Genomic DNA, 25241 nt, shown 5'->3' with positions numbered 1-25241 from the left:
CCTCGGACCCGCCCCACCCCGCGCCTCGGAACCGCGGTCTTGCCTGATTGGGGTCTGTGGCGCGGAAAACGTGGCAGGCCATCTGCGACTCGGGGTCGTCGGGCTGAGCCTTGATCAGGTAGGCAAAGTAGGTGAGGTCGTGGCTGTTGTGGATGAAGCGCGAGATGTGCTGAGCCTTGTGCTCAAAGATGAACACGGCCGGGTTGGGCTGCGCGGCTCCGGGGCCAAAGCCCCCAGCAGTCCCGGCGCCGGGCGCGGGGACGCAGCGCAGGACGGGCGCGCTGAGCACCAGGAGCACCTCACGGGCCGCCGGCGCCCCGCAGCCGCCTGCCTCGGGCTTCTGGCTGCGCCGGCGGATCTCGGCCATGAGCCAGGGTAGCATGGGCAGCGTGGTCCTGCGGTCCAGGCACGAGCTCCCCACGTACCACAGCCGGAACCGCTTGTCGCCCGGCTTCCCTGGGCCCTGCTGCGCAGAGGCACTCTGCTCGGGCTCCAGGGGGTGCGGGAACGGCTCATCCTGAATGCAGCTGGGGGGCTCCATAACTCGCGCCTCACCAGGGCACGGAGGCGGCGGGGTAGGCGCGCCGCGCCCCCAGCTCCTGCGTTGAAGGCGCCGCGGAAACTGTGCCAACTGCCGCGCGGAACCCCTGCGCCGTCCTCGGCGCGACCCCGAACTCCGCGCTTCAGCGGCCCTGCCCCATGCGGCACTTCTCCGGGAGCGGCGCGGAGACTCGGGCAGCGGGCACGGGGGGAGCGCCCGGTAGCCGGACTGGGAGTAGAGGGCGGGTTAAATCGTCTTCCCCCTTTCTCCGGCTCGCGCCTGAGGCCGGGCTTCCCCCTTCCAAGGCCGCGGCTCCGCGGGTCAGAGCACAACGCCGAGGGCCGCCCGCTCAGGCGCTGCAGGACCGCTGCGGCCGCGGCGCTCGCCACGGGCGGGCGTTGGGAGGCAGGGCGGGGAATGGGCTGTGGGCGGGAGGGGGTGACTTGGGGAGGAGCTGACTCCTACCAGGGTGACCGGCTGTCACCTGGAAGGTCGGGGCCGCCGGGCTTCGGCGCAGTCAGTCCTCGGGGAAGGCCTGCGAGAACTATTCCGATGGAAAATAGCAAAAACAAAACGTGGCCTCGTGGCGGCCGCTCCCCTCCCAGGTCGCCGCAGCCCAGCTCGCTGCTCCTCCTCCAACTGTTCCCGTCCCTCCCTCGCTCCTTCCTTCCTTCCAGGCTGCTTCTTCAATCGGCTGCCACCCCGCCTCCCGTCCGGCGGGCGGAGAGCGTCGCCTATAAAAGCTTATCTGTGAAGTCACCTCTTCGCCTTTCTCCGGCCCGGATACCAGACCGACCATCCAATCAGCCCCTAGGACAGCAGTCCTGCTCCTGCTGCCCGCACTGCCCGGACCAACTCGGCCTCTGTCGAGCAGCCAAGATCTCCGTCTTCTTCTGGGCGTCTCTGCTGCCCCCTGGAGAGGCGGCCACTCTCAGTGGGGCGCTGGGATTTTTTTTTAAATTAATCATACTTAATTGGTTTCAATTCCTTCTAAAGCCTGCATAATAATTTCTGAATCTTGTTTCCTAACAATCTCAAAAAATACTCGAATTTTGAACCATGATATTACGATGAAAAATTTTTCCCATTTCAAAAGGAATATATTTATGATTCTTTTATTAACACTCATAAGGGCTTTGGTCATCTGAACAAAAAAAATTTTAAGGCTTTTTAGTATTTTGTTTTTCAAGGCAAGCGAATACTTGTTACATGTTTGGCTTTGACCTCAAATCCTGGTCAGGTCTACTACCCTAGAAGGGATTTAATGGGCCCTCAGGATGCATTTTCCTTTTTCCAGTCTCAGGGACTTTTGGTAGATTGTCTCTTAGATGCCATACTCTTAAACCCCTGTAATGCGTGAGGATATTGCAGTATAAAGTATGATCCATCACTCCCTATTCAAACTTCTTTGTCGTTTAGGGCCAGGTAAGTTGTCGAAATAAACTCCCTTATAGGTTATACAGTATACACAAAACATGTCACAAAACATAGCTCTCCTCCTTGGTCTTGCAGAGGTTTTCAAGTTCCAAATATGTGCCCAACCATCTTCCATATCCAATTGTCCCTTAGCTTTTCCCAGTCTCATCCAAAGCAGTCTCATGCCTACATTCTTCAGCAGCTACATCCAAGCAGTGCCTTCCACTGCCCCTCTAAAGTTGGAAGATTCTGACCCCAAGCCTTCACGTGGGTGCTCCAAAGTTCCAGAGAACAATCAGGTCACATAGGTAACAGCAAAATAGAAGGCCATGCTCAACATTTCAAAAACACCTGCAAAGTAACAAAAATAAATATGACCACTGAAACAACTTTTGATTAAGCCCATTTCCCTTATGAGAGTATTTCTCAAGTTATTTTTCAGGAACCAAATACATTTGGCAATCTAAACCCATATCAAGGTCACCAACCACTGACCCTGAAGCTGTTACATGGGTGAAAAAAACATACAAGAACAGAGTAGAGAAAATGACAAGCTGTTTCAGTTTTCTCCAGGTGTCAGCCCATCCTCACCAGCTGACCAGAATCCATCAGTGGCGAATGTCAACCCTCCTTTAGAACGATTTCCTTTCCTCGATCTGCCAATCCAGCTCCACCAACACCTCTGACATCTCCTAAATCTCCCTGGCCTTCTACTCCCCTTCAGGCACCACTCTGACACTCTCGTCAGCTTCCCCACTAGGATGCGGAAGATGATTCCAGGCTTTCTCCTCCGAGGTCTTTACCTGCGTTTTTATTTGGATGAGCATATTGTCCATCTTCCACAACTTGCTCTTGGTCCTCAGATAGGCTGCCTAGTGCTCTTTGTGCTCTCGAGTGAGAGTCACAATCTCTGCTTGCATCCCCTTATGCCTGGAAGCAGGAACTGCTCTAAATCTTCCTTGGACTCCAGCACTTCCACTTCCTCCAATGCTAACACCTGGTCCAGGTCTAAGGGGGGCATCTTTCCCTCCTCGTCTTCAGAACCACAGTCACCTACCCCTGCCCCGGGACTGCTGATCAACAGTTACTGCTTGAGTGAGAGTGATCCACACCCTTCTCAGTAGTACTCCCAAACTGTCTTTCAAAATTTTTCCCTTTAAGCCTTTTGCTTCACAACTGCTCTGGGAAGAGACGGCCTCACACGCAAACTGTGGAGCAATAAACAAGATCACAATAAAGTATTTTTAACTCCAATTGCACTTCAAAATAGAACATTGTATGAATCTTCCTAGCTTTTAGTGTCGCCAAATTCTTAAAATATGGAAAAATTACATTTTATTCATTGTATAAACTCAGTTCAGAGCTCATGTAGGGATTTCTCACCATTTTATATGTAGTAATATATATTTACAAAGAACTCAAAAAACATTAGGGATAATTCAATCATTCTATATTTAAAACAGAGAGGTATACTTTTTTTTTTAGCAAATTGGATTTTCATTCTTTTTACTCTTACTGAATTATAATTAAGAGTTAGATAAAAGGTAAGCAAAATAAATGGGAAATACATTGAAAGTTCCCAATTTTCTCCAAGGGCTTGCAGGAAAAGTGAAAACCAGGTTTCTCTCTGTCTCTTTTTTTGTTGTTGTTTTTTGTTTGTTTGTTCTTTTGTTTATTTTAATGGTATTCTTACTTGTCACTTTCTATAAAGCCGTGGTCTAAGTAAGATTTTTTTTATGCTTTATGTAAGATCACTATGATCTATTGCCATTATTAGTATGTTGAGTTTTTGGTTGCACCCCCCTGGCTCTCTTGTAAATAGAATTTAAGCTCCAAGAGAAAGACATTATGAATTGGTTAGATTTACTTATTTGGTTTACTCACACCACCACACCTTTGTGCAAAGTAGAACCACGTCTTCAAGAAGCAGTGAAAAGTTCTTGGACTGTGACTGAAACCTCATAGAATCTTACCAGCATCTCTCTTATACAGATCCCATTTCCCTAGGCCATATCATCTGAGATCTACAAAAGAGAAAGAACAGAGGCCTGGGGAAAGTATGGAGCCTTCTGGGTTCTACCAAAGCAACCAGTTTGGGAGCTGGGATTCAACTGGAGCCCTAGCAGGCCATTTTCTACTGGTAAAGCAAAGCGAAGCAACAGATAACTTTCACTTGCTCACAGAAAAACAGGAGCATGATCTTTAATTACATGACATCGTACGTGTGATTGCTTCCTGCCATGGAACGCCCTTAGCCCTCTCTTATTTGTGGTGTTTATCTTACTATGCATTAGTGAACGTTATTGCTCTTTACCAGTATCTGATCCTCTCCACTCAGAAGCTAGCTCTTCCCTGCTCTCTTAAAGTTAGACATGTCATCAGACTAGTTTTGACAGTGATGAGCAGAAGTGACTTGGGTCACATTTTGAGTAGAAGCATTTAATTGCCAGCCCACTCTGGCTGTCCAGTCCCACTCTTCCCCTTCCGTGGTCACCATGGAAACATGTCTATATGGAGGTTCCTCATGATCAAAGCAGCCAGGAATGCTGAACCAACACACAGAGGGCAGCTGTCCTGGAAGAATTCCCCAGGCGCACATCACACCTCTTATGAGTGGGAAATAAGCTTGTTTGCTTTGTTAAGCCACTAAGATGTAATATATTTCATCTTATATAACTTGATTTGTTATCATTTATACAATTTGACTTATTACATGCATGAGCTAAGTGGTAAGCTAGTCGTTTCTTATCACCGTTGTATCCCCTGCAGAACTTCAGAGAATTGTATGCATATAAAAAGTGTTCAATTATGTATTTGATCACTTGAATTTAGAAAAAGATGACAAAATATAATTAGAAATGTTTGGTGGCTATTATACAAAATATGAAGGTCTATGTGTTTCCTAAATGACTGGGCAATAAATCAACTTCTGACCCCTAGCCCTTCCACTCTCAATACCACCCCCTCCACCAAAAAAGCCAAAGAATATGCTTATGAAAAACATTTCCAACAATCTATAAGAAGTATCTCCTGAATGGAGGCATTCTAGGCACCACTACCTATGATATCCAAAAGTTATCTTTGGATATCTATATGAAAATATACGTATATAAATATATATATATATATATATATTTTTTAAAGTGCTCCACTAATATCACAATCTAAATGAATAGTGTCAGCATTAATAGCAGTTGTAACATTCAGTCAAATCCTAGCTTAAAATTTTATACTATATGAGAAATATAAGGGCCTGAGGGAGTGTGGCGGTGTGAGACTGGAAGGGTTTGCTGCAATCTCTTAGTTTCCTTGCTTCTAAGCCCAAGAGTGTGCTCTTTTTCTCTCTCTCTTTCTTGTGCTTCTCTCTCTCTCTCTTTTCTCTCTCTTCCATTCTGTGCCCTCTCCTAATGTCTACTTTTCTTCCCTCCTTAAAAATTTCTAAATGAATACATATTTCCTAAAGCTCAAAGCACAAATCTTTCTAGTCTTATGTTTGCTGCTCCTCCTTTCCCCACTCCCTCACCCAGACCACCTCTCCATTCCCAGATGTGTTACATGTTCATGTCTTTATGGAGCTTTGTAGGATTCCCTCCCCTCTTGCTCTTCTTCCGACTGCCCACAACTTGAATTTCCCCCATCCTTCACTACCGGAATCCTCATCCACAGTTCAAGAGCCAACTCAAGAGTCTTATCTTCTGTGAGATATTTCTTACTTCCCAGTCAGAGTTAGTGGCCCTCTCTTCACTGCTCTTTTAAAAAAAAAAAAATACATTTCACTATGATAGCCCTTACTACATTTATAATTATTGAGTGGTTTGTCTGTGTCCCCCACCCCAAAGAGAGTATCTTGAGAGAAGGAATTATTTGTTTTGGACTGTGTTTTTCTCCAATAGAAAGCACAGTAGCTGACCTGAATAGGGTCTTAATAAATATTGAGTGAATGAATGAATTGAACTGGCAAATGAGAATTTGAGAAACTAAAGATTAAGAGGAGATTTTAATATCACAGAGGTGATATACCAAATGATTTAACTAGCTAATTTCAGGTAAACATACTAAATATGTCCATAAGCTAATTATAAAAGACTAGAAAATAACAGAATACCTCTCCAACATCCAGATGGAGTTCTGACTGGAGATAGTAAACAGAACGCAAGTGTTTGTGACTGAATAAAATTTGGAGATAACATCAGAGTTTACCCCTTATTGTTTCTTGTTCCCTGTGACCTTCCCCTAGCCGAGGCAGCCAGGGCATTGCATCTTCACTGTTTCAGGGACGTGATGACACAGCAGAACACAGATAACAAAAGAGTCCATTCTTAGCTTTCAGGTTTCAAAAGCTAAGAACCTGGCAAAGGCAAAAGATCTGGAATGCTACATGCTCACAGTTTCTCTTGCTCTCAATACTAAAAAAAATTTCCCAAATTTGAGAAATAGAGACAAAGAGAGAGGGAATAAATAAAAGATAAGTACTAGAAAACCAGATATACAACATATGATTTTTAAACCAGTAGAATATTGATCTAGGAAGGAAAAGGGAATAAAAAGAAAAAAGAAAAGAAAGGAAACAAAAATAAAGTGTGATAAATAGAAAACTTAAAACAGTACAGCTAAAGTATCTCCATATAGTAACTATAATAAATGTAAATTGGTCAATCTAACAGACCAAAAGATAAAGACTTAACAATCCAGGAATATGCTATTTACAGAATCATTTTTAAAATAAAATGATATAATAGAAACATTGAAAATAAATAGAAGAAACTATTTCAAGCATATATAAATGTAAAGAATTAGGGTCATGGTTTCAGTATCAGATTAAATAGAATTTAAGGGTAATGAAGGGGATCATGAAGAAATATTTGCCAGTATAAATATTAAGAAGATGATATTATTTTAAAATACATACACACTGGATAAACTGTCCCCAAATACATAAAACAGCAACTAAAAGATTGACAGGAAAGATAAATATTTGAGGACTTTAACAAATCATTCTCTGATACTATAAGATTAAATAAACTAAATAAAATCAAATTAATACATTTTGATAACCTGACTTACATGTTAAATATATATAATGAATAAATGAATAGAGAATACAAAATTTTTATGGAGCACCTGTGAAGGAAGCTAAAAATGACTATGCACTAGGTCATCCAGGAAACTCACAAATTCCAAAAAACTGCTATCATATAGAATATGTTTTCTGATTATTATTCAAGGTAAATTAGAAATCAAAAACATAGGTTTAAAAGTCCACATATCTGAAAAGTAAAAAACATGATATTGAATACTCCTAATTAAAAAGAAAATTGTAAGAGAAAATTTTAAATATATGGAATTTAATTTAAAAAGGAATTGTACGTCAAAACTTGTGGAATACAGATAAATACGTGGATTAAAATACTTATCAAAATGAAAAAGAAAGAATGAATGAAAATAAATGAACTAAGAATTCGACAAAAAAATAGAAAAAAAGTCATGGAAAAAACTCAAAGAAATAGTAAGAAGTAATAAAGTAAGTCTAGAAATCAGGAAAATAACGAATGAAAAAACAAAGAAAGGAATAACAAGAATCTTCATATTTACTGATTTCTTTCTAAAGGTTTTGGTGCTCATATTTTTTGCCTGTATTTTTTAACAAGGATCAAATTACAGAATCTCTTATATTAAGAATAGTAACATTTTGTTCAACATACATTTTTCTATATTTTTCCTAGTCTACCATTTTGGTCATTAAAAAAGAAAGAATACAGATTTTTTCAAACATTCATGGAATATTCAAAGAAATTAACCACACTTTGTCTTTGACATTGTCTAAGATGTCATCACAAAAATTGAAGAAATTCTTCATTTACTTCAGCCCACACTGCAAACATAGGTGCTAGTTCTTAATGCTCTTGACAGATAAATGTATGACAAGAATTATTAAAGTGTCTTATTTTTTAATTAGGAAACTGAGGCACAATATAAGCAGGTTATGAAAGCAATGTTGTAGAAAAAGAATGGAATACACAGCAACTGATTGCTAATCAAATGTAAGGTGCTTGGCACACAAAAGGTGATTAATAAAAGTCTGGTGAATGAATGAGTTTCGAGCTCTCTTGAATGTCGAACAATAGAATCAGTTAGTTTCAGAAGGAAAACTTTTCTGCAGAGGGAACAAATTTTTTTCTACCATAAGGCTAATTGTACAATACCCATTGTCCTCCTACTGCAAAATTCAGAAGTGCCTTGAGTGGTCTGAGAAACTCTGTTGTCTATTTGAGGGGCGAAAGGAAACACAGGGTTAAAATGAGCATTTATTTAATGCATGCTTTTAGGCCAGACAGCTCCACATCAGCCAAACATGTGAAGTCAACCACAAGTTATGGAATACTGTATATTTGAATGAGGATATTAGTAGGGAAAGATTAAACATTTCCTGCACTGAACATTCCTTTATCATTTTAGTGAAATTTCACATTTATGCTCTTCAGAATTAAATGGATTTACATGGATACTATTAATTATTTTCTCTTGAACCTAATGAAAATCTTTGCAGCTGTAAGCAGTATTGATGCTGCAATAAAACTTTCCCCCTGCAAAAATGCTTCCTGTTTAATTACTATTTCTAATGGGCCCTAAAAAGCTTAAAAATAAATCTATTTTAAATCTGCCATGGACAAATTATTTCAATTTTTCCTTTCTGGTTTTAAAATGTACCATTCAATCCACTAACATAATAGAAATTAAAATGAACAAATATACATGTAGTATTTTTTAAACCAATAATTATTTCAAATAGGTAATACAAGTAGAGAAGAGAGAGTTTAAAAGTTACAAAAAAAGATAAATAAAGCAAACTAAGTCTCCCTTCCACTCCTTTCCCTAGATACCTATTTTCCTTCTGGAAACTGACATTGTTACAAGTTTATTATGCATGGATCTAAAAATGAAATAATAATAATAATAGCCACCATTTGTTGGATACTTACTCTGCACCAAGGATCCTCACAAAAACCATATGAGATACACACTATCATTACCCTCATTTTACAAATGAGAAAACTGAGTCATGCAAACAGTAAAAATCTTTTTTAGGATCACACTTTGTAGGTGGAAGAATTTTGGTTCAAACAAGGGCCACTACTCATATTTGTACAGATTGCACTCAGAGAGATACTAAGAAAATAGTTAAGAAGAAACGTAGCTGGACTAGAGTAATAGTTACTAGCATAGCTGAGATTTGATAACACTTAACAATGATCCCTTTAAAGGGTCTTTAGCAATTAAGAATTACTTTATTTACTTATTAAATAATATTCACTGAAAAAACCTACTATGGTCCAGGCACTGGAAACATACTTACCATCCTCATGTGAGGAATACAGACAAGTGAAAAGCAGCTGCAATATGACACAGTATCCAGGACTGGGATGGTGCCTTAACAAAACTCTAAAATATGTGACATTGATTCCAGGACCATGTGGCAGATGAGAAGGAAACCGTTAATAGAGTCAGGAAGAAGAGCAAGAAAATGATTGGAGAAGACTGGGAAAACGGTGAGGAAACTGCTATAGAAGCTTGAAAAATAGTGAGCCATGTTATGGGATGATAAAAGTATCACCAGCAGTAACTTGAAAGATAGTCCACCCTGTAACCTGATGGACTTTTGCATTTGAGCAGATTTCCAAGAAGAAAATTGAGAGTGTCAGCTAATTTATAGTAGCTGAAGTATAAGGAGCTTTCAAAACAAGATGGGCTCAGAAAATGACTAGCCAACTTGTAAATAAAATTTAAAGAGATTACAGAGGAGCTAGAATTTGCTAGTTTGGCATATAAACTACCTCTTATTTCCAGTTTCTCAAGCAAATAAAAGATTCTCAAATTAAGACATGGCCTAAGGATAAAGGTCAAATCAAAGTTATGGCTGTAAGACAATTTTCTAAGGCTTCTAAGGAATTTGAATTGGTGCTTTCTCAGCTGAAGAAAATGGCTTCTCAAAAGCTTAAAGTTGTAGTTCTGCAGGAGCCTGACCCCAAAGCAGCAGTAAATCAGTCTAAAAAGAGAAGATTGTCTTGAAAACAACTGTGGCTTTGGCTTCAAGGGCATGGAGTGAACTTTTATCTGATACAGAGAAAGTCCTCAAAGTTCTTAAGGGAATTGTACTAGCAAAAGCTCTGCCAGCATGGACCAACAGGGACCATGGCTATTCAGATCGTAAAGAAGTTTCCGGGTTCCCAATTTTATATAGACAGGAACAGGTGAAGAAAGTTGCTCAAAGGGCATAAAGGGAGATGAATTAGAAGTAGGCATTTGGAATTTTAAGTGTCTGTGGGAAATCATAGAAATCAAACATGGTTCTGAAACTCAGGAGACAGATCTGGGCTAGAGATATAAATCTGAGAATCATTAGCACACATGAAATACAAAATTATAAATCCAAACGTCCAGCTTTGGTTGAAATACAGGCAAGATCTTGAGACCCCACATCACAATGTTTGTTATTCAATGAGAATCCTTAATAGAAGTAGAAAATCATTGACACAAGTTGTTTTTGAGGATGCAGAGCATTGGCCAGTTTCCAACACCATCATTTCAGTCCGCTTCCTGGAAAAAAAAAAAAAAAAATCACCCGAGATGGATTCAAATAAGACTTTAACGCAAAGAGTAACAAGGTGTGGGTGGAACTGAGGAGGACAGGGAATATTGAGGCATTGAAAAACTAGCAACAGGGGGGAACCATTATTACACCTAGGACTTAAAAATCAAGAGTAGGAAACAGTGTGAACAGAACCTAGTGGGAGGCAGTGCCCGGCAGTACCTACAGTTGGGGAGGGACACAGCTAGTGCCAGAGATACAGCACAGAGCTAAAGGGACAGGGGAGAAATGCCCTGACCTTGCCGTCCTCTTGTGTTACATCTCCTGCTGGTATACCTCCCACTGGACAAAACAAAGGAGCACAGGTGATGTAGTCCTTAGAGGACAGTTTTCCAGGGTATAAGGCAAGGGAGAGAAAGGCAGAGAGTGTATCTGGACAAGCAAATGGAGAATAACTAACAAGTTTTAGGTGAAGGAGAAGATTTAATATTTATAATTCAGATATCAAAAGAGCAGAAAGAAAAATGACTATAACAATAAAAAAAATGTTAAAAGAATGCATAAAGAATATATAGCACTAGCCAAGTGGGGAGAAGGCCATGCTCAATTTATACATGCAGGTTCTGTATCATAAACATGAATTACTGGACAGTTTGCTGAGAAGGACAAACAGAACCTTTTCTGTGATATTCTACTTTTAATTACAAAAGTATTGTCATCATCATCACCGTTGTTGTCATCATCATCATCTCCTTTGAAACGTAACCTTAACTCAAGAAAATAGATACTACAAAGTTTGTTTTTCATATTTGTTATGATACTTTATGAACTACATTAGTGTTGCATGACATTGTATCTGTTAGAATGTTTTAAAAATTGACTTTACACATCTGCATTGTAATATATACCCAGCATTGTGATGACTAAGATACTAACTACAAACCTAATAACTGTTCTGTCATTCCCCTGGTATTTAATTGGCATGAAATAGATTACTAACCAGGATTCATTAACACATTATTTTGGCTTTCTCCTTATAGATCTATTTAAACAAGACAGTCTTCGTGATCCCAACAACTTCAAGTCTAAACACAATGTCAAAGCATTTTTCTTACATGATAAAGATGATAATTTCAGTCTTAAGAGCTGATGACACCAACCACAGAGAGCTGACAATGAGAAGGAAAGGTGCCTAGGAAACCCTGAGGAATATTAAAATTTAAGGGAAACACAGACCAAAATAGTGCATGTGAAAAGATTGAAAAGGATGAACCAGAGGCATAGGAAGAATGTGGTGTGATGGAAACCCAGTGAAAAGAAAAGTGGCCCACATTTTAAAATGCTGCATTCAGATCAGATAAGCTGAGGACTGAAATGGTTCCATTCTGTATAGCCACATGCAGGTTATTGGCAACGATAGAGAAAGCATTTTTAGTAAGAGCAGAAGCTAGAATGGGAGATGGAGACAAGAAAATACTAAGGATAAACAACATTTTAGAGATGCTTAGCTTTGAAGAAAAGAATAAAGGCTAAGAGCTGAAGAAGGGAGTAGGGGGCATGGGGGATTTTTTTTCCAGTTGATTTGAGTTAGTTGGTTTTTAACTGGGAGAGACTATTGAGCAAGGTTAAATGCTATTGAGAAGAAACCAATGGAGTGAGAGAAGTTGAATCTACAAAAGAAAAAAGGGTTAAGCAATGAATAGAACATGGAATCTGTTACAAAGTAGATGCTTAGTAAGTATCTGTTAAATAAAGGTGAATTCCTTGAGAAGGCAGGTTTTTCAATCCAGAAACCAAGTGAAGGAATTGTCTGTAAACAGGAGGCGTGATATCTCTTCCATCACAAAGGCAATAAAGGAGGAAATGAGTGTGGACGCAGGTCATTTGGTAGATGTGGAACTTGAGAAAGTTCCATCAGGTGATTTCTATTTTCTCTGTGAAATGAAAAATGAGATTACCTGAGAAAAATAAAAGAGGAGTAGTAGATTGGAAGGACTGAGAAGAATGAAAAAGGTTTATGAAATAGTTTCTCGTGTACTGAAAGGATGCTCCGGAGAGAAGCCCCTTTAAGCAGCTGCCAGCCTCTGCAGTACTTGTGGTGGCTTGTGAAAGGGGTTCCCAGCGTGCACTCCCTGTTCTGGGCCTCCGTGCTGAATCAGATGAATCAGATGAACACATCATCACCTGGCACCTTTTCCTGCTCCTCCCTCCCTTGAAATTCTCAGTCACACTCTTCAATACTTGTTCTCTCCTTTGTTTTCCTGGCATTGTTCCACCAGATCTGATACATACTGATAGCTCCCTGGGAGTCCATGACCTTGGACAGTTCTGCCTCCTAACCTGGACAATGTTCCATGGTTCCACTTGAAGACTTTTTTTTTTTTTTTTTTGTAGCTTATTACAATTCTGAAATCTGCCTACCAAGATACTGACCTATCATCAAGGCATCTGCTAATCTTCAAAGGAGTAAACTGGGCATGAGGTCGAAGAAGGGGGTTAAGCCTAACTCATTATCTACTCAGTCCCTTCACACAAAGGTTGAGTCATCTTTGGGCAGAGAAGCCAGGGCCATGGAATCTTCCCCTTAAGCCCCTGCTTTAGCCTGCCCAAGGGCTTAAGTCCCTCTACTCGCCCAGGTACCAGACAGTGGAAATGACTTCTCCCTTTGAGACGAGATCTTGCTTAAAATCTATATCAATATGAACTTAGCCCATGGCCTCAACAAGGAAACTCTATTAGAATATAATACAGAAAGACTATCAGCCCTCAAAAGAGAAAATAGTCATAAGATAGGTGGTTTTGTTACAACAACCAGAGGAACTCCCAAACACTGAACAGGATAAATATAACAATCCAATGTAAAAATCAAACTGAAGAATGAGTAAACTACGTGTTGATTGTTGTCATTACCTAACCAATAAGCAATGTGTATATAAAGTATTTCTGACAAACTCTAGGGAATTTAAGTCAGTTCTCAACAAAATTTCGGAGGATGCAACACAGATTCTTGAATAACATGTAGCTTCATAGAAAACTTTACCAAACAATTGATTATCTAGTAGTGAGATTATTTAATAGAAAACACTGAAAAAGGTGGTCTAGGAAATTTATTTTAAGCAAACGTGGATAGGGTAATGGAAGAAGCAAAAAATGATGGCTGAGAAGTTAAAAACACTCTGAGAAGGAGTGGGACTACCTCTGGATTATATAGTTACTAAATTTTCTCATCACTTTGCTCTAATGTATGTGAGAAAAGTTATTTAGACAAGGCAGTATTTTTTATGGTTATGCCTATAACTCTAGAGAAGAATTATTCATCTGTTTTGGATCATTAAACTCAGTCTAAACCTTTGATTAAAATTCCACTCCTCTCTCAGCTACTCATTATGATATTCCGTTTTAAAGTAATTCTTCCTTGTTAAGTGATCCATTGCTTTCCTATTTATTAAAAAAAGAAAAGGCAGTGAGAGGCAGATCTCTGAAAGGGGCTTTTTTTTTTTTTCTTTTTCTTGATACTTTGCAAAAACAACAGAAGTCCTGAAACAGGGAAGCTAGAATATCTATCTTCTTGGACCTCCTCTCTAATAAAAAGTGAAGGAAAATTTATTCCATTTTCAAAATAAGCAATAAAAAAATTTAGCCAAATTCATGCAAAAATTATTATCAGAAAAAAGAGGATAGGGGGCAGAATAAAATCTCCATAAACTATGAGAAAAAAACTTCAAAAAGACACATCAACAAAATGTGAAACTGAAAAATCAAGTATTTGAAAATAAGCTAAAAGAAATTAAGAAAAGTATAGAAGCTATGAAAGAATAACATAAATCATCATTAGAGAGACTCAAAAATAACAAAACCAGAATCTGGACTTATAAAGCAAGGAAGCCAAGGCCATCGCTGAGTTTCTCTCTGCCATTTCTGTCATCTGTCCGTTCAAACATCAACTTGAGCCTATTATTTTCCAGGCTAACTCTGCCTTTGCCATGGCCCTCCACAATGCTGACATGTAGTAGCAGATTAAGCACATGATAGGTTTCATTGAACAAGAAGCCAATGAGAAAGCACAAGAAATAGAGGCAAAGGCAAAGAAAGGGTAAAGGTTAAGAAAAGCTATGTTGTGCAAACAAGACTGAAGATTATAGAATACTATGAAAAGAAAGAAATGCAGTTTGTGCAGCAGAAGAGAATGTCCAACTTGACAAATCAAGCAAATTCAAAAGTCCTCTGAGCCAAGGAAAGACCATATTATAGACCTAAATGAAGCAAACAGACCCTAAGCAAGGTGGTAAAAGATACAAGCAGACACTGAGTGCTGCTGGAAGCACTGGTCCTCCACGGTTCTTACTCAGGTTTGCTATCACCCCTATTACAGGAATCAAGATCTCCTCCTGGTAAAAACTGAAGTGCAGAAAGTGGTCCCAATATACAAAATTGCCTCCAGAAAAGATGCTGATGTTTAAATGGATCTGAAAGCCCACTTGTCTGAGTAAATAGCTGGAAGTGTTGAAATTCATGATGGAGATCACAAAATAAAGGTTTACAACACCCTAAAAAAGCCAGCTAGATCTCACAGTCCAGGAATGATGCCAGAAGTACCGTGAGTCTTATTTGGTGTGGACACCAACAGAAAGGTTTTGGATTAAGCCTTTGGGAGGTGGAGCTTACTCCACTGCTCTACAACAACAGCATGAAAGCATCTGATATTTGAAAAAACAAAATTTTTTCAATATCACCTCCTCTTTGATGTTCTGGTATAGTTCTACATTTTTCAAGGGAATGCCTCTTTTATGGCTCTTGCCTTTGTTCTAATCATTAACATCAGGAGAAAGATTCACTTGAACAAATGGGAACATGCCTCTTAATTCTAGAAGTTACACAATCTTCAGTGGTTTTGAGCATGAGGTAGAGGAGATCAGATAATGGTTGTATGACCTTCCCCAGTCTTCTGTTCTCGCCACACCTCCAGATACCTGGCTTAGAGTTAAGTCTAGTTATCCAGTTAAGCCTCTGCTCTTTTGATTTAATATTCGTGTGGCGAGCATTCATTGTAGCAGTAGTAACTTCACTGTTCCCTATTTGGACCTAGTATTCCTCGTAAGTAAACATGCTTTATTTAGTAAACAGGAATAAAAAGTTTATGTGGAGGAAAAATAAGAGAACTTGGGAAATCATTTTTAAAATGTTAAGGAAGCATAAACAAGAAGAAACACAAGAACGAATAAAAACAACAAATAATGTCTTGACAGAAATAGAAGATTAAAAGGAGGAAACTGTTAAAATTCAAAAAGAAGTGAAGAAAGAGGTGAAAAGGATTTGACAGAAAGTGACAGGTATAGAATTTAGTCAGAGAAGTTCCTACAGATATGTATTAGATGTACCCAAAGAAGAGAACCAAATCAATGGAACAGAATAAAAATGAAGAGCTATAATTCAAGAAAATTTTTCTGAAGTAAAAAACAAAACAAAACAACATAACTTGAGTACACCTATTGAAAAGCACACTATGTACCTGGAAAAACTGACCAAAATAACACCAAGACTCTTTCAGTAAAACTAATGAATTTTAAAGAAAGACTTTAAGTACTCATTTTGTACCTAGACCAAAAACCACAAATCATTTATAAGGGAAACGATATCAGGAAATTGTAATCAGATCTTTCCACAGCAACCCTTTATGGTTGAAGACAATGGAGTAACAGATGTAACACACTCAAGGCAAGATAATGTGACCTCAGGATTTTATACTCATGCAAACTGACATTTAAGTATAAAGACCACACAAAACCTTGAGATGTTCAGAACCTCATGCATGCACCCATACATGTACAGAATTCAAACTCCAACTCAAAGGGGATAATTACTACTCAATTATTGGTACTGGAGATTGTACACATAGTATTTTGGAGTCTTTCAATTTTTCAACAGACTATCAAAAAAGAAAATTTTGTGGAGACCAAAAGAGCACTTTGGCTGAACAATTAGATGTATGATCTCTTAGACTAAAGAAAACCACCTATTTATTTATTCAGTATTCAGTTTTATTGTTTGAAGTTTTAACAATAAGCATATAATTCATAATAAGACATTTTAAAAATATGATCACTTGATTTTATTATTTTGCAACTTTATTCATGTTTCACACATACTACAGCATAATTTCTGACCTCAGATGTACACCATTACTTGGAAGAGTTTCTTATTTATGTCTAGATTATTCATTCTGTTCATCTTAGCATATCTCTCTGTCTTATTGTCTATTTCTTTGCAAATATTTTAAATACTTTAGTCAAACTAATTTTTCCAAATGATTGCATGTGAAACTACTTCCAGAAATTTATTAAAATTGAACAAGCATCTTTTACTGCCTATTATGAAACAAGCTGCTTACCAGTTCATGTGTCACTCATCAAAATCTAAACAGCCCATCATCTGGCTCAAAGTGTACTTTAATTATGGTAGTATGTATGATTTAGGTCAGCTGTATGAAAAAAAAATTGCTCTATGGTATATCTTGGTCTATCTTGAAGTAAGAACAAATATATTTGTAAACTGAAAATGCTAATGTCTTTAAAATTTTTAATAAAACATAGTAAATTGTCAGGATATAAAAAGCTATGTGGAAACTTTCACACAAGTAAAAAAGACAATAGTATAATGAACCCAAATATACACATCACCCAACCCCAAAGACTATTAATAAATGACTAATCTTTCATCTACACCCCTACCCAATAATGATATTTCTTTAATAACACATCTTAAATGTTTATGAGTAGGAACAAACTCCCCAGCTGATTTATACTCACCCTACAGTTTGCAAACTACTCCCACAGAAGTTTATGCCCTCAAGGGCATGATCAATTTCATCCACCTGTGTCCTTGGCTTTTGGTATATTCTTGCTACAGAGGAGACACAAGTACATAAACAATGAATGATTAGATACCTACACTAGAAAGCAAGAGGTTTCTTTTCAGGCCCATTCGTGGGTGGCATTTTAAGCAAGTAACAAAAAATACCCTCTCCTTGTCCCCCAAACTAAGCTGCTGCTTCTATAGCGTGAAGGGGCTTGCACATGCTAGAAGGAGACATAAACTGTCTGCTTTTCTAGGATTTCCCATTTGCCCTGCCGTTCCTTTGGAAACTCCTGTGGGCCAGAATGTTATTATCTGTCTGAATTCCTCAAACTTGTTGCCTAAGTTTGACTCAGTATGATTTAGAATCTGAAATCTGCCTACATCCCACAGTTACATTCCTGATAATAACAGTTCTTTAATAACACATCTTAAATATTCCTTTGCCCTTTCCCTTGGCACAGAAATGTGAAACACAGTAAGATACGTAAGTGCTTTTCTTTAACAAATGGTCTTCATATGCTGAAATAGTAACTAGCCAAAGATTAATAGCTACTTTTTCCTGGGGTGCTTGTAATTCAAATGAGCATAAACCAGAGCGAAGTCAATCAAGCTGTGCAATCCATTATACTCAGTATTTCTATGCGCTATGAAGTGGTGGTTAAATCAACAGCTTGAATATCCCCCTTATCAAATATCAGCCTAGTAAAATCAGCACACTCATTGGAGAATGATATGTGAAATAGTAAAATTCCATTTAATTGATGGCACACATGAGTTTTTTTATTCAAATGTGAAACTTTTAATACTTAAATTTTTGATCAGTGACTTCTCGATCAGCATAGTAGAGTATAGGCTAAATTTATACTAGCATCATTCACTTCATGAGAATTAATACTAATATTAATAAACCAGCACAAAAGCAGGTAAATTATTTCCTTCAGAATTTTTAGATGTGCTTGGTTATCCCTGTGCAGAAAAGAGTTAACACAGCACCCTTGACTGCTTAGACATAAAAAGGCCAGCTGACAAGGCAGGCCCTTGGTTGGCATCTGGGAACTTGGGTGTCAGGAGGGTTCCCATCATTGCCTAAGAGGAGAGGTTCACTGTATCTAAACTGTTTGTACAAACAATGTAATTAATGCAACCCCTTGCATTCCTTCTGGGAGGTTGATATTCGGGTACATGCCAGGCAGGGATGCCTGTATGATAAGCTCCCAGTAAAAACCCAGGGTGTTGAGTCTCTAGGGAGCTTCCCTGGTTGGCAACATCTCACACGATTTGTCACAACTCGCTGGTTGAGGAATTCAGCACATCCTGAGTAGTGATTCCACTGGGAGAAGAATCTTGGAAGTTTGCTTATGTTTACCCTAGATTTAGCCCCATGCAGCTTTTCTGTTTGCTGGTTATTGCTTTGTATCCTTTCCCTGTAATAAACTGTAGCCATGAATATAACGATATGCTGAGTCCTATGAGCGCTCCTAATGAATTCCCAAAACTAAGGGTGGTCTTGAAAACCCCCAACATAATCCCCTAATCTACTTTTAAAAGAATCCTTTAATTTGAGGATTAGTAATTTGCACCCCAACATAAGAAACTGCTTCAAAATCCTTACTAATGAAAATGTAGGGATTTTCTAAGCACTGTAAATCAAGAATTCTGTAACATTTAATTGTAATTATAACTTATTATGCTTTGGGTTACAATGTAGGAATTAATGTTACGAACCAATGATGAGGAATTCTTTTCTAGTTGTCAGGATGTTGACTAAGTTCACATCTGACCTACTGCAGAGCACCCTTTGTATCATCAGGTACGACATGTGGGCAAAATTCAAATCTCTTTTGACTATATTAGGCTTATCTTGAACTATACGTTTTATTTTTATCTTATCATGACTCTCATAGTGGTTGAGGGTTTTTTTTTAACTTTAGAAAATTAATAGTCAATTGCAACCCAACCTAAACCACTGTACAGGATAGTATCCTATGTATATTTCTCTGCACTGAACTCACCTAGCTATACTATTTTCTTAGTCGTATTTTAATGTATCCTAATTTCCAGTTTTTTTCTAACTCCCTTATTGTATGAATTATTGCCAGACATTTCAAAACTTTTCAGCTAAGCCATACAGGAAGAAAAGGAATACTGAATCTGTAATGTATCCAAAGGAAGAACAGTGAAAAAAGGGCAAAAGGTTAATACTGGAAAATGAGAATTAGTCACTGGGTCATCAAAACACCTATAAGGGGGAGAGACTAGACTGACCGCCTGTCAGATATACCTGGGCCTCCTGGACAGACAGACTTTACCAGTGAAGATGGGTGCACTGGGCTTGCATAATTCCCCTTTCTCTGATTTCATGTCTCAGCAACCTTTTGATTTTCATTTTTCAAGGGGTGTTAACGCTTTCAGTGTTCACTATGTTTTACGAATGGTGTTCAATTTTCACAGCCACCCCAGGAGTTGTTACCCCTATTTTACAGCTGAGAAAACAGCTGGCCATTTCTGCCTGGGGCTGCCCCTCTGGACTCCAAATACACAGGAACTCTTATTCCCATACATAGGAAACACTACACATTTGTTTTGAAGTTGTAATGTCTGAACTATGCGATGAACATGGGGGTAAAGATATCTCTTTGAATGAATTAATAGCAATGTATAAAACTGCTCACATCCCTTATTAAGTATTTAATTTGGAACAAGAAAACACAACCTTCGGTCAGTTGAAAATTTCATTGTAAAAAAGTTGTCTTACAATATGTATCACCTACCTCTAGCATTTCAGAGTTTTAAAAACATTTGTTTTTCATTGCTTATTTAGTTCAATATAAATTTTAAAACCAATTTATATTGTAACAATCAATCAATCTGTAATTATAAGCATTATAATATTACTAAAGTTTGTTGTATCAAAAATAACCATGAGATAGGTTAACACATAACAATGTTTTTATGTTTGGGAGATTCTTAAAGAATTTATATTATCAATTAAAAATGGTATTTTGTTTCATTTCAAATGTTATATTAATATCTAATTTTAAGAGCCAGCAAGTTTAATTGTGAAATAGTAAATTCTGCTCCTTAATGCCCATATAAGGACAAATAAAACAGAAAATTGACAAATTTTTAAAAATCTTTATCAAACTGCAGGATCTCCATTTGATGCACAGTTGTCTCCATCATATCCAAATATAGATCCATGTAGTACAGCAACCTAGGAACCCAAAGTCAACACACCTGCCCCCTACACACCCAACACACACTGGTGGAGCAGAGACAGGATAACACAGTAAGAATTCCATTTGGAAAAATATGAATGGGAGACACAGCTGTCACTGGTCCACAGCAGTGATGAAATCCCAGGAAGGCATTGGGAAGACATCCTGCCCAAGGTCACATAACTGACTCAACGTGTTCGGTCTTCAAAATGGATAATAAATCCTCCACTCTATCACACAGTGCGATAATAAATCCTCCACTCTATCACACAGTGCTGAGTAGCTGGTTTTTATTGTTATTAACTATTAAATATCTGACTTCTCCAATAGATTATAAGTCCTGTGAAAACTGTCTGTTCACAACCATATCCCAAGTGTTTATCAAAGTGTCTGACACATCAGAGATGTTTTAAATATTTGTTGAATGAATGAATGATATAACAATTACAGTCCACTTAGCCACTCTATTTTCTAGTGTAAATTAGTAAGTAAGAATTCTGAGTTACATCCCCGTCTTCACTGAATTTGGTCAGCATGAATCATTCCTCCTGAGGCAAGATCACTGGACTGATTCAGTTTCTTGACCAACAAAAATTAAGCCCTAAATGCTGGACTAGCAGACCCACCTACATCATCTAGCAAAATGCTATGTGCCTTAGGCTGACTGCTTGTTTGTTTGCTTATTATTACTTCAGAAGCACAGAGCTGAATACCAGATTAATTGTTTAATAACAGTCCTTGGTTTGTGGCACATTTTCATCATTAGTCTAAAGTTTTTTGTTTGTTTTTTGGTTAATGGAGTATGGGGGATTGAACTCAGGACCTCGTGCATGCTAAGCATGTGCTCTAACACTGAGCTATACCCACCCTGCTCATCACTAGTCTAAACATAGGTCTCTTTTAATTTATTTTACATATTTATTTAATGACATAATAAACACTATGGACTTATTTCCCAACCTGAAGAATTGGAACATTACCAGTAATTTACATCTACTATGGGGTCTTCTTTTACCCTGCCTCTAACTTCTCCCTACCTTGTAGCCTAGAGGTAACCACTCATCTCAGTTTTGCTTTTCATTCCCTTTATTTTTACATTTTTACATACATATACATATATTCAACATTATGTTAATAAGATTAATTTATGGTGTTGTTTGAATTTTTAGCTTATTAATTTTCTATCAGTACAATAATCCACTGTGAAAACATACCACTATTTATTTATCAGTTCTCTTATCCACAGCCATTTGGGTTATTGTCAGTTTTTTGCTATTGTGAACAGTTCACAAAGATAAAGAGTCCTAGCACTGGGAGTGCTGAGTCACAGAACATCCATAATTAACTTTACAAAGTAATCAAAATCATTTTCAAAAGTGACTGGACCAGTATATACTCCCTTCAGCAATATGCTAGTTCCCATTGGTATTATCTAACTTCTCGTTTTCCTCAAAATTATATTTTGACTTGCCTGAAAATGCCGATTCTCTAAGGCAATGCCAAAATCTCTTTGTTTGGATATATTTATCACATCTCTTTGGGATGACCTGACAAAAAGGGAAAATGAGAAAGACTGCAATGCCAAACCATTTATTTCGGGTTTGTAGTAATGGATTTTACATTCACATTTGACTGTGTATAACATTTTTTAAATAAAATTATCACTGAGAGTTAAAGGAATCTTATTAGTGTATAATTTCTTCTTTTCCTAATTTTTTTTTCTTCTCTTTTAGGCTTGACTGGAGCCTCCAGGAAGTCTTTAGCAACCCATTTAGCATAACAATAGAACATTTAACTGGGGCAGTCGGTGTCTTCTATACTCTTACAATGCTCCCTACATACCTTTATCTTAACACTTAGACAAGAAACTATCTGTCTGCCCAATACCTGTTCTTTCTTTCTTACAGTTATGGGGTCTTTATTTAGGCAGAGGGTTTCTAAGCTAAAGAGTGGAAGTCCCAGCTTTCCTTGCAGGCAGTTGTGGCCATATTATTGAGTATGGCCAACGGGAAATGAACATAAGTGATGAGAGCAATTTTGGGTCCTGTCATTAAAACATTGCTTCCAGTGGAATTTCAATGTGAAGACAGAAATTGGTGCAACCACCTTGAACTCATTAAGGAAGCTGTAATTACTAGCAGAGTTACAAGACAGACGTGCAGGCCCTTGATTTCTTCAAACAAAACTGCCAGCTTGGACATGATAAATAAGTTTGTCTAATCTAAACCATTGTCCTTTTGAAATTCCGACTACAGCAGCTGGACTGACATCCCAATACATAATTTGTACCTAAAAGAGAGGTGCTACTGGAATAAAACCCATAACAGGAGGCACTGGCAGTCAGGAAACGGGTGGTGAGGATATTGTAGACTGGAACACTGGTGACTCTTATGCTGTGGCAAAACATTTGATAAAATTATCACCATATGATACTTAAGCTGCAGACCACTTGCTTATAGAATCTATAGCTCTATGGCAGAGTTTCCCAACATATGTCCTACTGGTATTTTGGGTAGAACAATTTTTTGTTGCTCACGAATACCCTAGGCATTATAGGATGTACAGCTCCCCACCCATGAAATGCCCGTAATATGAACTGAAAATGATTTGGATTATCCTATATACTAGCGCCAGGCAATGTAACAATCAAGAACTTCTTTACACACTCTCTGATGCCTCTCATCGGAGCTGCTGCCTCCAGGTAAGAACCACTGCATTAGAGGAAGCAGCTGGAAAACAACATCAGAACATTCATGTGTTGGCTCCTTCTTGCCACTTTTGGCAAAGTTCTGCGAGAGAGAGAAACTCAGGCTAGGTTTACCTGCAGAGACGGAGGGAACTTCTCTTTGGAGGGGAGGTTCTGTCTGGCTGGATGCAGAAACTGGACGGGACTTTGGGGCTGTCTTGCTTGGGAAGGTTAAACACGTTCTGCAAGTAGAAAGAAGGATGTCTGCAGTTGGTGGATAAGGAAGAAGGAGGAAGACTAGCAGCGATGGCTGGTTTGCCTTAAAATTCCTTTTTTCCCTGTAGTATAGAAACAGAACTTTTAATTGGGCACACAGCTACTCTGCTACAGACATTTTTTAATCTTCTTTGGAGTTAGATGTGGCCACATGAATAGGGCCTTCCAATGGAATGTGAACAGAATGAGGTGTGTAATACCCAGGATCTGAGTTTATATGGAAAAGTATGCCCTTACTTCACCCTCCCTCTCCTCTGCTGGCTGATACGTAGGTGTGATGACAGAAACTGGAACAGCCATGTTGTTCACAAGATGGAAGCCACATGTGGAGGGTGGCTGGTCAACTACATAGGAGGAGCCTGGAGCCCTTGAAGACTTACAGACAGCCACCAAATTAACTACCTTACTTAGTCCTCCTCATCAGGAAGACACAGGCACTCTCTTGTGTCCAGGATCTCACATATATTATCTTGCCCTGTTTGTTAGCTGGTTCAATTGTGAACTGAAGTGATAATACCATTAACTGAGTTCACAACATCATTCTCATTCATCCTAAGACATGAGCTGGGCTTTGTGGTCTGAACTGTCTCAGCAGCAGAACCTTTTCTTTTCCTTGATTTTTCGTCAGTTTTATTGAGATATAATTGACATATAACATTGTATTAGTTTAATGTGCACAACATAATGATTTGATTTATGTGTGTAGTGGGGAATGATTACCACAATTAGTTAACATTCACTGCCTCACATAGTTACATTTTTTTTTTCTTGTGGTAAGAATTTCTAAGATCTACTCTCAGTAACTTTCAAATATACAATACAGTATTGTTAACTATAGTTACCGTGTTGTGCATCAGACTTCTAAGGGTTTTCTAAAAATTTTTTTTTCTTCCAGTTTATTGAGATGAAACTGACATACAGCACTGTATCAGTTTAAGGTATACAGCATAATGATTTGACTTACATACAGCATGAAAGACTTCTAAGTTTTTCATGATCTCAAAATCTACAATACAGAACATTCCTAGCTCCCAGATCTTGGTTTCTCATACTATTGTCTAATGAAAAGAATGAGGGCTCCTGGGAGAAATGACTGATTATAGGACTCAGGCTGGAAGTATACAAGATGAGCCTGGAGCATCCTGTAGTGTCCAATGTCAGAAAGTTGTGTTGAAAAAAAAATTTTTTTAAGGTAGGGGTATGTCAAAGGGGCACAGGGGCCAAACAAAAGACCTCCCAAGTCAAAGTTGGAATGACTTGAGGAAAAACAGTAATCAATTGTAACCTCAAGTTTAAAATAAATATCCATGAGTTAATACTGATATAAATAAATAAATGAATAAACCAATAATGGGGAGAAGCGACGAATCTCTTCCACAGAAGAATTCCAAATAAAATATGTAGATGCTTCAACATAAAAGTCGGGGCATGTACTCCCACACTCCTTAAGTATTGGCTGCAGGTAGTGACTTCCTTTCAAAGAATAAAGTATGGGAAGAAGGGGGAAACGAGTGAGTTTACAGTGGAGAATCCTGACAAACACTGCTTCTGCCAGCTGATCAACATCAGCAGTCAAACCATGTTGCTGGTATGCACCCTCGATAGGATGCGAAGAAAACGCACTTTCCATATGTGATACCCAAGCTCCAGTTCAGAAAAAAA

General features: G+C 38.5%; 1 protein-coding gene, 1 long non-coding RNA gene and 2 pseudogenes across 4 annotated transcripts in view; 1 reads left to right on the top strand and 3 right to left on the bottom strand.

The window, feature by feature from the left end:
• TBC1D4 (TBC1 domain family member 4) overlaps positions 1–1211 on the bottom strand; it is a 173917-nt gene extending 172706 nt beyond the window's left edge. Inside the window, exon 1 of one of the 3 annotated variants that reach the window (XM_064493086.1) lies at positions 44–1211. In XM_064493086.1, the coding sequence (XP_064349156.1) occupies positions 44–541 (498 nt within the window). In that variant the 5' untranslated portion in view covers positions 542–1211. The remainder of the gene's footprint in view (positions 1–43) is intronic. The other 2 variants (XM_031466119.2, XM_031466120.2) reach the window with 2 other exon arrangements.
• A 1152-nt stretch (positions 1212–2363) lies between these two features.
• On the bottom strand, positions 2364–2978 carry LOC105101773 (MORF4 family-associated protein 1-like; annotated as a pseudogene).
• A 7509-nt stretch (positions 2979–10487) lies between these two features.
• Positions 10488–23543, bottom strand: LOC135322735 (uncharacterized). The gene is made up of 3 exons (XR_010383508.1): positions 23439–23543; positions 17351–17444; positions 10488–10552 (listed from the first exon to the last, which is right to left on the bottom strand). It is a non-coding gene; the product is annotated as an uncharacterized LOC135322735 (long non-coding RNA).
• Positions 14528–15702, top strand: LOC135322734 (V-type proton ATPase subunit E 1-like; annotated as a pseudogene).
• Positions 23544–25241: the final 1698 nt, after the last annotated feature.

This window comes from Camelus dromedarius, chromosome 13 (assembly GCF_036321535.1).
Source record: "Camelus dromedarius isolate mCamDro1 chromosome 13, mCamDro1.pat, whole genome shotgun sequence".
Classification (NCBI taxonomy): domain Eukaryota; kingdom Metazoa; phylum Chordata; class Mammalia; order Artiodactyla; family Camelidae; genus Camelus; species Camelus dromedarius.
This window is presented reverse-complemented; position numbering and strand designations above follow the sequence as displayed.